The sequence below is a fragment of the Ruditapes philippinarum genome, unplaced genomic scaffold (assembly GCF_026571515.1).
Source record: "Ruditapes philippinarum isolate M1 unplaced genomic scaffold, ASM2657151v2 ctg4795_1_1_1_1, whole genome shotgun sequence".
NCBI classification, from domain to species: domain Eukaryota; kingdom Metazoa; phylum Mollusca; class Bivalvia; order Venerida; family Veneridae; genus Ruditapes; species Ruditapes philippinarum.
This window is the reverse complement of record NW_026860053.1, coordinates 12,056-26,018: the sequence shown is the minus strand read 5'-3', so window position 1 is coordinate 26,018 and position 13,963 is coordinate 12,056. Positions and strand designations below refer to the sequence as shown.

General features: G+C 32.7%; 1 protein-coding gene across 2 annotated transcripts; it reads right to left on the bottom strand.

The window, feature by feature from the left end:
• Nucleotides 1-1,132: 1,132 nt before the first annotated feature.
• On the bottom strand, nucleotides 1,133-13,328 carry LOC132758734 (uncharacterized). 2 transcript variants are annotated; one of them, XM_060750434.1, is made up of 7 exons: nucleotides 13,150-13,328; nucleotides 9,260-9,523; nucleotides 8,482-8,714; nucleotides 8,085-8,272; nucleotides 6,549-6,671; nucleotides 4,907-5,002; nucleotides 1,133-4,390 (listed from the first exon to the last, which is right to left on the bottom strand). In XM_060750434.1, the coding sequence occupies exons 1-7, from the start codon at nucleotides 13,160-13,162 to the stop codon at nucleotides 3,355-3,357; spliced, it is 1,953 nt and encodes a 650-aa protein (XP_060606417.1). In that variant the 5' UTR covers nucleotides 13,163-13,328; the 3' UTR covers nucleotides 1,133-3,354. The 2 variants fall into 2 exon arrangements, with proteins under 2 accessions (XP_060606417.1, XP_060606418.1); XM_060750435.1 differs by lacking the exon at nucleotides 13,150-13,328 and adding an exon at nucleotides 10,222-10,313.
• Nucleotides 13,329-13,963: the final 635 nt, after the last annotated feature.

Here is a 13,963-nt window from a genome sequence, read left to right as displayed (position 1 = left end):
GTATTCTCAGAGGGAAAAAATGACACCTGATTGAAAAGATTTTAATTTTTTTTTGGAAAATGTGTAAGTAGAAGAAAAAATGCCAATTGTGTCAATCTGGGAAAAGTAAGGTTCCTAAACGGTTAATATCAATGGAAAGTACCGAATTTGCTCAAAGAACTTGGAAGCCTGAGACAATTTAACCTAAAAGCAAGAAGAGAGCTGACGAGAGTTGTCCAAATATCTGTCAGAACTGTGAGTCGTTGTTTAAATATGTATAAAGGTAAAAAGAGGAAAGTTAGAAAGACTCTTATCACCTAAAGAAAAAGACGCATTTCATGGTGTGAACATAAACTGCATTTTGGTATAAGATGAAATACAGGAAAACTTGATAGTCAGGAGAGTAAATGATTGGAGAAAGGCGAATGAAGTTTGGTGTGGCAACATGGAACCGGTTGAGATTCTGTCATGTTTTGGATGTGTCTTGCTTATCAGGCTGTTGAAACCTTAGAAGTTATTAAAAGGATTTTGACTCAGCAAATGATATAATTGTATTTAAAGGCACTTATCTGTGGCAAGTTGTTTCTAAACGTTTTCCTGTATGGATATTTGTCCCGCGAAGGATAATGCCCCAGTGCACTCATAAAAAGACAATCTAATCAGTGTGTTCTGCCGTGAAAATATAGATAATATTATGGAAATTATTGATATTATAAATATATTTATTCATTATTGAAATATTATTCAATTTAAATTATTGTTATAAAATATAAAAAAGTATTCTCAAATGTTTGCATCAGATATTGTAATTGAATGAATCATTGTGTTTTTTAATAATCAATCCTACTTTTTTACACAGTATGTACGAATTCTACAGACAAATAATTGTCGACTAAATGTTTTGAAAAAATAAGCTTGTCACTTAGATTAGACTGCATGTCACATAAGTCTGAGAAACGAGTGGTAAATTGTAAACAGATTGTTATATACATGAATCTAGAAGATGTAGGATTTCACAAGCAGAGCGAGGGCATATACCACTAAATAGCAAACCATCCAACTACAATCTGAGGTCAACTCTTCCAGAAACCGAAGAAGGCACAGTGATAGAAGAGACAGTTATGAGTTCGCATACGGCTTTTAAGTTTGAGTCTTTCAGAAGAGACGGGGCGGAAGATATAGAGATATACCTCAAAAGATTTGAACAGTATCAAGCGTGCACAGGTAATAAAGATGATCAGGCGTTTGCCACTTTATTTTGGTATTTGGAAAGACATTCCCGCCTGTGGATTGTATCATTAGTGAGTCCACCTACTACATTTGGAGGACTAAAAGTAGGATTGACAGAAAAAATATAAGTTCAGCAAACCGATACAGTAGTCTTAAACATATTTCTTCTGAAACAATGAAGCAATGGAAATATTGAAAAATTCAATTTTAGGCTGGAAAATGCATTACTGCTATAGAAAAACAGACTGGACGATGCAATCGCAGTACACATTGAATTGTCTGGTAAGGACAGGAACATTGGATCGGCTGTGAGTACGCATAATTCTAAAAAACTTTGATCAGGTCTTTACAATATTGCATCCATAATGATCATTGCTCCAGTCATTTCTGTTAACGCTATGGACAAAATACCACAACCCACAGCCATCGAAAGCGCTGTGGAAGTATTGGCGGTCGTTATGGCCAAACTTACAACAACAGTAGAGGAGAGAAATTCGGAAACGTTAGGACAGAGTGACCATATGGGAAGACAATATCGCTATAGACATAGGGATTATCAAGCTAACGATGCTATTACCATGGGAAGGAAGAGACAGTGCCATGTAGAAGATGTGGAGTTTGGGAAAAAATACTGCTGATCTCATTCATCATGATGACTCTATTTTCGTCGGTGTGTTCAGTACATAGGGAACTACAGAGATTGAATTATGCTGTTGTTTTTGAACCAGTGACCAAAATACACATGGACAAAGAACATTGAATGCCTTTGAGGTAGAATTACCCAAAGAGGTGAACTTAGTAGAATTATCAGGGTGTTCGAAAAGCAAAAATACCTGTGAGTACAGGTAATGTTCTGTCGTGAAAATATAGATAATATTATGGAATTATTGATATTATAAATGTCTTTATTTATTGTTTAAATATTATTCAATTTGAATTATTGTTATAAAACATTAAAAAGTATTCTCAAATGTTTGCATCAGATACTGTTATTGAATGAATCATTGTGTTTTTAATATACAGATGTGGACACAGTATGTACGAATTATACAGACAAATAAATGTCGACTAAATGTTTTAAAACAACAAAGGTGTTACTTAAATTAGTCTGCATGTTACATAAGTCTGAGAAACAAATTGTAAACAGATTGTTATATACATGTTTCAGTCTGATTGGTCAATTTAAAACATTTTATGTATTGTCGAAATTTTTCATTGGTAACCTCTTTAGATGTCTTATGACACACAAAACTTTTATAAGCTCGTCGTTTCCCAAAGTCGGCAAAATAGCATTATTAAAATAAACTCAGGAAGGTTACGACGATTTTTTATATCTTATAGATTTTAAAAATCAATGACTTTAAGTCAGTAAATCTTATAGCCCTGAGAGAATTCCTCAAACTACAACAACAACAATACAACGAGAAAATAATACGCTGCACAATTTGCGGGACAACAAATGGAAAATGTAAAAAAAATACTCCATTAATGACTTGGCCTTCAGATATAAACGTTATTGAAAATGTATGGCTTTGCATAAAGCAAAACATGGTCGGCCAAAATGTTCAATAAAGTTTAGGGCAGACTTAAAAGACTTTTTGTATGGTCTTACAAAACAGCATATACCTAATACGTCAAGTCAAAGCGAGGACCAAAGAAGAAGAACTTAATTATAATTAAGGTAAGATTGTTATGTTTAATTTATGGTAAAGAGCTAAGATTGGTAAACGTTAAGACGGTTATTTTGATGACTTACTTATGGCCAATCACTGTACATAATTATAAATTAAATATGACACGATTATGCTGAAATAAGATTCTGATCGATGAATAAATATTGATACAAATGATCTGACTGACAGAGGAAATAAATAAACTTAACTGCGCCACAATTTCAGAGCCAGTCATCAGGTACATTTTAGAATTGGCAAGAAAAAGTGTCCGCTTACTTAAAATGATAAATAATTCTATAGGTCACGCGTGTAACCATTATCACAAGGTCACCTTGACCGGAACTGTACCCGCCCCACTATGCCGAACACTGTTCACTATCACGTGAACTTGTTTGCTGGTCATATGTGGAGTTCATTGTAATTTTATGAGATCTACAGTAAAGTGTTCTATCATAACTATCTGGTTATCCTGTTATCTCAATGCTTTCATTTTATCTATTTGTTTACCTACAATATTTATATTTGTGCTATTTTCTGCGTTAACTATAGTTTGAAAACTCTCTTTATTCGCATTAATTGGTAATTGTTTGTTCCCACCATTGCGAACTTCAGCGTCTGTTTTCAGAGGTAAGTTCTTTGCATTGACATCATTTCCTTCGTGAACACTTTTCCTACTGTCTACACTGTTAACTATATTTGTTGAAGATCTATTTATAATAACTTGATTCTGCAGATTTTTGCTTTTTGCCAATCTGTCAAGTAAAGCCTTTTTCTTATTTACATGTGGAGGTACAATATGTGGTAATGGTTCAAATTTGGTAAGATTTGTTGGCAAAATTCCTTTGAAGTCATTTGGAATCCAGCTGACAAATTTGATGCTTTTACGTCTCGCTAACCCAGCTATCAGTTTTATTTTTGGTTCATTAGGTTTTAATTTTGGTACCGAAGCTGCTTTTGCATCAGTTTTCACTTGCATATTTTTTGTAGGGTCTTTTGGTTTGTCCTTGTTCTTTTCATTTACAGTGTTTTTCACAGTGTTTTTCATCGCTAGATTTACTTTAGCAGCACTTTTTGTATTACTTGTCTTTTCAACATTAGATTTAACCTCTTTTCCTTGGAGTCCCTGATTTTTACTCTCACTTTGAACTAAGTTTCCTTGCTTAATCTCCTTGTTTTTATCATCATTCTGTGCTACATTAACTTTTTGAACTGGTTTTATAATTTCAGGTTGTATTGCCTTGCTTAGTTTACCGCTATTTACTTGTGAATTCATCTTGCCTTGAGCGACTTTCCCTTGGACAGGATTTGGGTTTGGCAAAAGTTTTCCTCGTCGCAAATGTTTTGCTGCCAACTTATGAATTGGTTCAGCGTCAATTATCTCTGTCTCGTTGACACTAACAAGTATCCACGTATATAAAGATGTAAGCTCCATTTTCTCAACCTTGTATTTAAGGCTTGTTATTCCATCTGTTTTCTGTCTTGCTTTAACTGTTCTTAAAAGCATAAATCTGAAAAAAAAGGAAAAAAACCTCCAAATAAGTTTTATCTCGATGAAAGCTTAATTTACCTCACAACATGACTAAATAACTAAATTTGTATGTGCGATCTTTTTGTTATTCTGAAATATTTAGTCGTCATTATTAGTGTAAATATTTGTAGCCCAGTAGGGAAGCCATTACATCTATAGACAGGTTAACGTTTACACAATTCGGTCGACGGACATATTTCTGTGATGCTTTACTTGATATCTACACCTTGAGGATTGACCTGAAAGTACTTGTACAAACAACTAGCACATCAATGGCCCCTAAAAAGATATAAAACTATGGATACACCGAGAACCACATTAGTGCTCACGAGCATAGTTTCATTTTAGATGAAGAAGGAACATGTTTACTTTAAATTCTAAATATCTACATTCATAGAATGATCGAATTTATAACATTTCTTCACAGCATGTATTGTTGAATATTATTTTAAAAAATACAAATTTCAAGCATGATATGCATATGTCCGATAAGTACCTGTCTGAATTCCCGTTTTCCTTGACATGTATTAGCATTTTGTATCGAGCTACTTCCGGTGAGTATCTTATCACAGTGAGATTACTGTACAAAATTCTGAAAGAGAAACAACATAAATATGTTACATAAGGATCTGTCGTCGGAACACCTTTTTATTTTACAGGTATGACAGCAAAAGCCATATATTAGCCATTCGTTTCAAACTTCTCGTCAATTTCTGTCAAACTTTTGATAATGGCATCCAAACCAACTACAGAACGGGTTTAACCTTTTTCCTCATATAGACGTGTTTTGACGACTTTTTGCCACCCCTCCCTTTTTTGAGGCCTCAAACAATGAAAAAATGCCATATTTAGTCCCCTTAACATTGTTTTTACGTTTGAGAAATCTTGTTAAAAAATGATCACTTTTTCGGCGCAGCGCCCCCCCCCATCCATTAAAATGATACACCAGGGGGTTGCCAGAAGGGGGCACTAAGAGGGGTGGGGGTGAAGGGGGCGGCAGTCCCCCTCATCGCCAAGAAAATTTTGACACGAGACAGGTTAAAAATGGCCTCAGGTCGATCTTAAGGTAACGTGTAACCAACGCTGAACAGCCTTTTACTCTATCTCAATGCATTGAGAAGTAGCAGCACTTTGAAATCAGTTTTCATTGAAAAAAACACATAAACAATGCAAAATAGTGAGTTTTTCCAATTTTGAGACGCCCCCCCACCCCCCATTGACATGGTAACAGGAAATTTCAGATTAAGCATGCTGTTACAGAGGTTATGATTCAGCCAACATTTGTGCCAAGTTTCATCAGTATTGAAGCATTTTTCATAGTTTTATAGCAGTTTGAACTTGTAACAGGAGGCTTTTCGATGAAAACGGCCATTTTTCACACTATGCTCATGTGGTAAAAGGTTAACCTACGCCACATAATTTAAACATGTAAAAAATTGTGAGTTATAACATTTGTTGACATAGTTTGTGTGATTTAAATTAAGTGGATTAATATATATTTTACATTTTTTGTGTTTCAAGAGACGGAAAGTACAAATTGTATACCTGTTGACAATATTTTGGATCCGAATATACATTGTTCATGTGTTTTTGTATGTAAATGGACATTCTTTCAATATGTATTATATCCGAGATGATCATGAATAAGCGGAAATGTGGTTCGAACCCCTCGTCTATTATTTCTGAATCAAGATGTGATCAATGTATACAATTCATTTAAAACTCGCATATGGAAAGTGGTTGCAATCAATCACGTATTTAGTTACCTTTACATTGTTTTATCAGCATTACAATGTAAATTTAAAGAACTTTTGTACATTCTAAATACAAAAAAATCATTGTTACAAAGGACACTTTATTCACATACATACCAAGAACCATTAAATGCGACAAAGCAAGATAAAACCATGCTTTTAACTTCGTTCGCAAGGTAAACGTTCAACACTTAAAATGTGACATTTATCTTAATTAAATAAATGATATAACTGGTTGTCAGTGGATTAAAATGTAAATTTCTCATATTTCATTTTCTTGTAAAACAGATAATACTAAAATACATAATGACACGCTTATACAAATAAGCACATATCAGTTAATATCCTTAATGATAAGTAAAAACAATACAAAACAGCATTTACCTTCTATACATGTCATCATCCTCGCCACCCCATCCGAAGAAAATGTTAGAAAAACCGTTAATGTTCCGAAACTGTTCTGTCGATATGGCACTGACACCTCCGAATATTTGTGCATATGGCAGTCTGAAAAATCAAACAATACAATATGTATCAGCAGGTATTGTAATCTGAAAAGTCAAACTATACAATAGATGGTTTTGTGTATGGCAATCTGAAAAGCGAAGCGACACAATAGGCATTTGCTATATATGGCACTCTGAAAAAAATCAAGACACAAAACACATCAGCGCTAGAGAACCAATAAATATATAAATATTTGTGAAAATAGAAAGAGGTACTACATTGTATTTGAGTAAAGTATGTACCTTTGTAGACACATAATCATTTAGATTATTTTGAGCATTTATATATTGTTTTGATGTAAGCACAACAATGAACACCTCAGGTCAAAAATAGAACACGCAAACCCAATAGAACACGCAAACCCCAAGGTCAAAATGCCCGACCGGAGAAAAAACAATAACCATGTTAGTAAACAGGTAAGTTAGTAGGATTATAGTATGAGTGTTCATGAGCTAGGGAGGTGTTAATAAGTTTTTTACAATAAATCCTTATAAAATGATTAAATGACGTACAGACTGAAACAATTTATGTGTACAATTTGCTTAATCATTTGACGACATTTAAAAGCACTGTGATAAATTGTACTGTTTTGTAAATCGATGAAAACAGATAAAGTTGGCATCTTTGCCTTTAAATGTGAAGTGAATCATGGTGTTGCTTAATTAGATTATTAATATATCAAGCATATGAAATTTATGTTAGACACCAATAACATTAAATATCGTCGTTATGCTCGTATGTTAAATTATACACGGAAAGGCGTTTTAATGCAACACTGACAAAAGTTGAATATATATTCATCTTAAAATCCCGAAAAGTAAAACACACCACCAAATGAAAACACACGGCCAGCACGTAAGAAAACAGAAAACAACATTAGAAACAGAAAATACATTATCAAAACAAGTACAAAATGGAGACATATAACCAAAATAAGCACACGATCAAAAGTAAAACTCATGACAAAAGAAGACACATAACTAAAAGAATGCAGACGACCAAAAGAAAGTTCATAACTAAAACAAAACATTTGACCGAAATATATTTCCGAAATAGATCGGGCGGCCAAAAGAAACAAAAGACCAAACGAAAACTCATTACCAAAAAGGAAATACATAACAAAGAGAAAAAGAACGAACTTATAAGTTCTATATAATTTATATGATCTTAAAAATCAAACACAGCGACGACAACATATCAAAGTCTGCATGTTCCTTTACGCTGGTGATGTTGAAGTGAAAAGTATAGCACTCATTTCCATTAAGATAATATAGCGATCATCTTTTATCTGTTGAGCGTAGACATGTGTAGTCACATAATTTCAATTATGTCGGTTGATTAAATTTTGTTTAAACCTATTTTATAAATGGAAAACCTATTATACTAATGATAAATAATCACGAAAAGACTTACTTGTACTGAAGTCTATCAATAGCTACAGACATATGTCGAGGAAATTGTGGACATGTATACAGATTCCGATCATCCTCGGGTAGAAGGTCCACATCGTGAAATATAAAACATTGATAGTCGTATTGTTTCATAGCCTCTACAAACCCTACATTCATTAGTAAGGCTCGGTTAAATCTGATGTTCTTTTCCTGAAAATCAAGACAATACACTTTAAAACATAAAAGTAAAGAAATAAGTGTAAAACATAAACTTTTAGCATTTTTATATACTTCAGAAAAAAAAACACTTTAGAAAAGAAAACGTGGGCTGAGTCTTGATATCTGGTTGTCATTGAGGACACCATTTTCTAGTTCGTCATCGTGATTACACTTAACAAATGTTTGATATATGTACTTACCATCTCTACAACAAAAATGCCATAATCTAATTGTTGTCTTTGTAAAAATGGGTGCATGTTCCTCAAAAATATTTTTAGATGAATTTCTCTGTCTCTGTACGGAATAATCACGGCAACACGGTTTCTAGCTATACAGTCCGGCGGCTTGTAACGGCCACCACGTTTCAGCATGGAATTTTCTTGCTCAATGTATGCCCATGCAGCAACTTGTGCATTAACTTTCACATGACCCTCTGAAAAGTAAACCACGTTGCATTTATGTATACCATTTTGTAATCTCAGAAGTAGGTATATGATGTGATATATTAAAACATGTACATTACAGATCCTTTATATAACCTATAGGATATTACTTGCACAACAAGAAATAAGGATTTATAATGTTGATGATTCAGGCTTGGTATATAATATTTGTTGATGTGTAGATTTGTTGATGTGTTTTAATTAAATGTTAAATGAATTCAAACAGAACAGAACACTACACGCAGTATAGGTCATTACAGTGCAGTTGTAATTTATGTAGATTGTGTGACATTAAACAATAAAAGTGTCTTAAGAGAATAAAATTATTATGTTTAATGTTATACACAGTACATGTTATATATTGTTTTTGTTCATTTTCATAATATCAATATTTAATAATATGAAGAAAGTATAAGAATGTATTTTAGGTGATTTGAGATTACATTCATTAACAATTTTATGTCACAGGTCGGTGTGTGATGAGTAAATAGTCATGCTTCGTAAAATATATAAAGATAGCTAAAACAGTACTTACGGAGTTTTGGCGGAATAATTGGACAAGGTTCTAATGGTTTCTCCATTTTCGTCACAGAGTCACGCATGCGTCCTTTCATATTTATTCCAGTCTGGTTCAACATTTTTCCAAAAGAGGAATCCAGAAGTTGTAAGAAAATAATGGAATCATTGTGCCGGAAGATGGCGACATTAACGAGGTATTGTAAACTGATTAAGATAATAACCACTATAATGACAGTCTTTGTTACACAAGTTCTTGACCATCTGCTGTGATTTGGCATTTCTGGAAAAAAATATAATAGTGTTTTAATGATGGTTGTTTAAGTCTCATCCTGTGTTAATCAGTTTGTAAAGGAGCAGTCTGTCACCGTATAGGGGTATACGGACGGGCAGTACATGCTGTAAAGGAGCAGTCTGTCACCGTATAGGGGTATACGGGCGGACAGTACATGTTGTAAAGGAGCAGTCTGTCACCGTATAGGGGTATACGGACGGGCAGTACATGTTGTAAAGGAGCAGTCTGTCACCGTATAGGGGTATACGGACGGGCAGTACATGTTGTAAAGGAGCAGTCTGTCACCGTATAGGGGTATACCGACGGGCAGTACATGTTGTCGATGTTGTTATACAAGTTTTCTATAGTAGTCCCAGAAAATACATGTAGCATTCTACTATTCAAAGTCTAGTGGCGATAAAATTAAAAGCAACAATAGATATATATTTTAACCATAAAGGAATCGCAACGCTATTCCACTGCTAATGATATAAAATGAAACACAAAATGTGTGAAACCGAAGGCACCCTCTCTGCGACCGTATATTATTTTTTTTATAAATAAAGAATTACTTGTCTCTCTTCAAAGTTAACAATGACAAAATTATTTGAATAATGATAACTTAGATTTTATTACTTAAATTGGCTACTTCTCTTAACTTTTTATCTTATGATTATCCAGTACATCTTGATTTACAAATGACCTACTGTTCATGTATATCCGGAATATTGATTTCTTGTAATCACTTTAGTAAACTGATACTTTTTAGGAACTACAACAACTCCAACAACACCAACAAAACCCCGGAACAATTTAAGAGCCAATAATATGATGATAACATGATATATAGTTTAGTAATTTGCTGGTGGCAATGTAAGTCAAGTCATGGTGACAGTTTCATTGATGAAAGAACAGTTCAAAACCAGTCATCAATCATTGTACATCACTGCTTGTGTTTTTTTTTTGTTTTGTTTTACAAAAAAAAAATCTTTAAAAAAAATCTAAAAACACATATTTTTTATCTATTTCATTTTGGTAATTCAATACTTATATTTATCTAGAGCAATGGTGCAATACTCATAGATATAAACTATAATGAGAAAGAAAATGCAACCAAATCTTTATTACAGACACATCATGTGGCGAGTGCAAGCCTGTTTTCAGATGGAAAAAATTTAACACATGTCTTAAAATCTAGTCAATCTTTACGTTAAAATCAATTTTCCGATGATTGAAGTTTTATTTATATACATATACCATTTTAATAACGACTATCTATCGGAAGGCTATTATTGTCTTTATTGTCTTCTTGATAGATATAAAACAGGTGATGACAAGTTGATGATCACACGGAGCACATGTAAGGGAGAATTCTGACACACCTATGACAGTTATATGTCATATCTGATTCATACATACATCTCTTATCTCTTATTGTTAGCTTGTTACAATCGGCGTTTGTGTCATGTTTCATTTTGAATGACATATACAGTAGGTACATAGATACAGATTCATTATTTCACAGCAACCACTAATTCTGTATTATCTATAATCTATATAATTAATACTGTTTGCTTTTTGGTTCAAATTAATCGGTGTTCACACTGAAATATGGAAAGCCATGGCTGTCTTATATTGTTCTTTTTCAATTAATTTAACCATGTGGATAATATCACCTCGACAATATATGTATTGAAAACACCGAAACCATTATATAAATCCAAAGTATAATACATGAAACCATGCCGCTAGTGTATGAAACCAAGGTATAGCTATTAGCCTATATATAAGTTGATCTTATCAATATATGATACCAATTCTTCTATATATGATACCAAAGTAGCCATATATGGAACCAGATATCGTTATATGAATCCGAACTATGAATATATTAATTCATTTTTTAATATATAAAATCAAGTCGTCAATGTATGACACCAAAGTATCAACATATAAGTTGATTTCACATTATATCTTCGATATATGGTACTGAAGTAACCATGTATTAAACCAGATGTCTTTATATGGAACTGAATTATCAATATATTAATTTATTTTTACAATATATGAAACAATTTAATCAATGTATGCAACCATTATCCAAATGGTTAAATAAATTGAAAAAGAACAATATCAGACAGCCATGCCTTTCCATACTGAAACAATTCTAAAATAAAAGTCATTCTATGAATTTTATTAAATATATCATATCGTGCTAGAATTTTTGTTTATATAATGTTAATTTCTATATGTACCAGGTTTAACTTCGTTTCTGAGATTAGAAAGGTTGGTGTAGATTGATATAAAGACGTGAAGATGAAGGTTTGATATTTATTGCCTGATTCAACACCACCGTAAAGATCAGTTATTACAAAAAAAACATCAACATTGATACAGAAACAAGCTGTATCATTTCACTACATATGTTTTTATCTTTACACAACATCACATAATTATATTAGATCAGGTAAAACGTTAAACTAACAAGATGCTTAATCTGTCGTCGAATTCCATGATGGTGTCGACCTGCTTTGGAAGTAGCAAATGATATTTCAGTGGATGATGATTATATGGTACACTGTCCGGTCAGAATGAAAATTAATGCATGCTGATCTGGGCAAAATGATATTACTGCTGGTATTCAGAGTATCAAGATATACTCAAGCTGCATAACTTGCAGATGATAACATCAAATATTTCCTAGTATCCCGCTGACATAAAGAGTGCAGCATCTTCAGATACATGTGAAATAGCGTCTCAGTGTAATACTTTCAAGGAAGTGCCATAAATTAAATATGATACTATTATAGTGTTACATTTAAAATATCATTAATTATAATGATCCCTCTTGGAAACGTTACATGATTCTTATTAGGCTAACCAGAGAGTAATTATACTGAAAAATTATTTACTGTTTTCACACTTTTCTCACATATGTACATCATAGTATTAAATAATGTACAGTTTTAATTAAAAAGGTGTAAATACGACCCAAGATTGATTATGTATATTAGACGAATGTTTAATAACTTAGTTCACAGGAAGTGAATGATTGTCATAAAGATTTGTTAATTGAAATATTAGCATAATTCATCCTTTGTCTATTGTCATTTTTAGACACGTTCCTATGTTTTATGATATATAGTTCTTCCCTCCTTAATTAACACGGCTATGTCTCAAATTAACGTAACAATATGTTAGTAACATTTTTAGCTCGTGTTTTAACTAAAATCAACTACCACAAGAAAATATATAGTTTGAATATATGGAATACCAGTTTTATATTAGGAGGGTCTTTGTCCGGTAGAGCTTTGTCCCGTACCCTGGATGAGTTTTACATCTTGTTACTTCCGGTGTATCTACAGTACTATTTATTTTAACAACACTAGTAGCCGCCGAAAAATTGGAATCCATAGCAAAATAGAATGCATATATAAATGCATTCATTCTTTAACTGTTGAACGACACCTAGCATTACATATGTTTCTTTTAGCATGTAATATAAATCGTATATATTTGAAAAACATTTTCAATATAAAGTAACCATGTTAGTGTTGTATATGATACATGTACTAACATATGATATCGGAATCATGTTTGATGATGTTGTTTAAAACAACCAGACATAAACTCACCTTCATTTTTCATGTCTCTATATCAGACGATATAATTCCAACAATTATTACAAAATCTTTACTAATTCCAAAACTTTGTATATTCAATTAACACCGGTGTCTACATTCTATATTTTAACGTTAACAATTATTCAGGTTTCTCCCAAAAATAAACCTGACAATCTACGTGAAATGCACGTTTTACTGAGGTGCGGTACGGGGGCAAAATTATTCGGCTGGTTCCCCCGAGATGGGCTTATCATGCTTATCAGCGCACATCAGCAGATTCATAACGCTGGCGTCCTGTTGCTTCAAGAGAGGCTTATCAGCAGACGATATTTTACGTTGTTCCCAGGTAACAGTTTAGAAGAATACTGTATCAATAAATAAACTCATATACATGTGGTAAATGATGAATAAAGTTAACAGAAATGTGTAGAATTTAATTTTCAATTGTTCATCTTATTGATCGATTTGTAATAAAATACGTTGTATTTCCCTCTTTAAAGCGATTTTATTGTATCAGGTTCGTAAATATATATACCTGATTGTATGAACAGAAAACTTACATGTTTTGTTTATGTTCTTTTTGTTTGTTCTGTTTTTGTTGTTGCTATCGTTGTAGTTTAAATGGAATAATGTGAACATTCATATTAAGTATGCATAAAAAGAAACAGTCATTGGTTTTCAATGTATTTGACCCATGTTTTCTTCACAAAATAATGTTAGTATTATTGGTATCATTATAATAATAATTATTAATTTTATTATTACAACATATTTAAATATGTTGTTGTAATTCTTGTTGTTGTTGTTGTTGTCTGTCAGCTTCAGG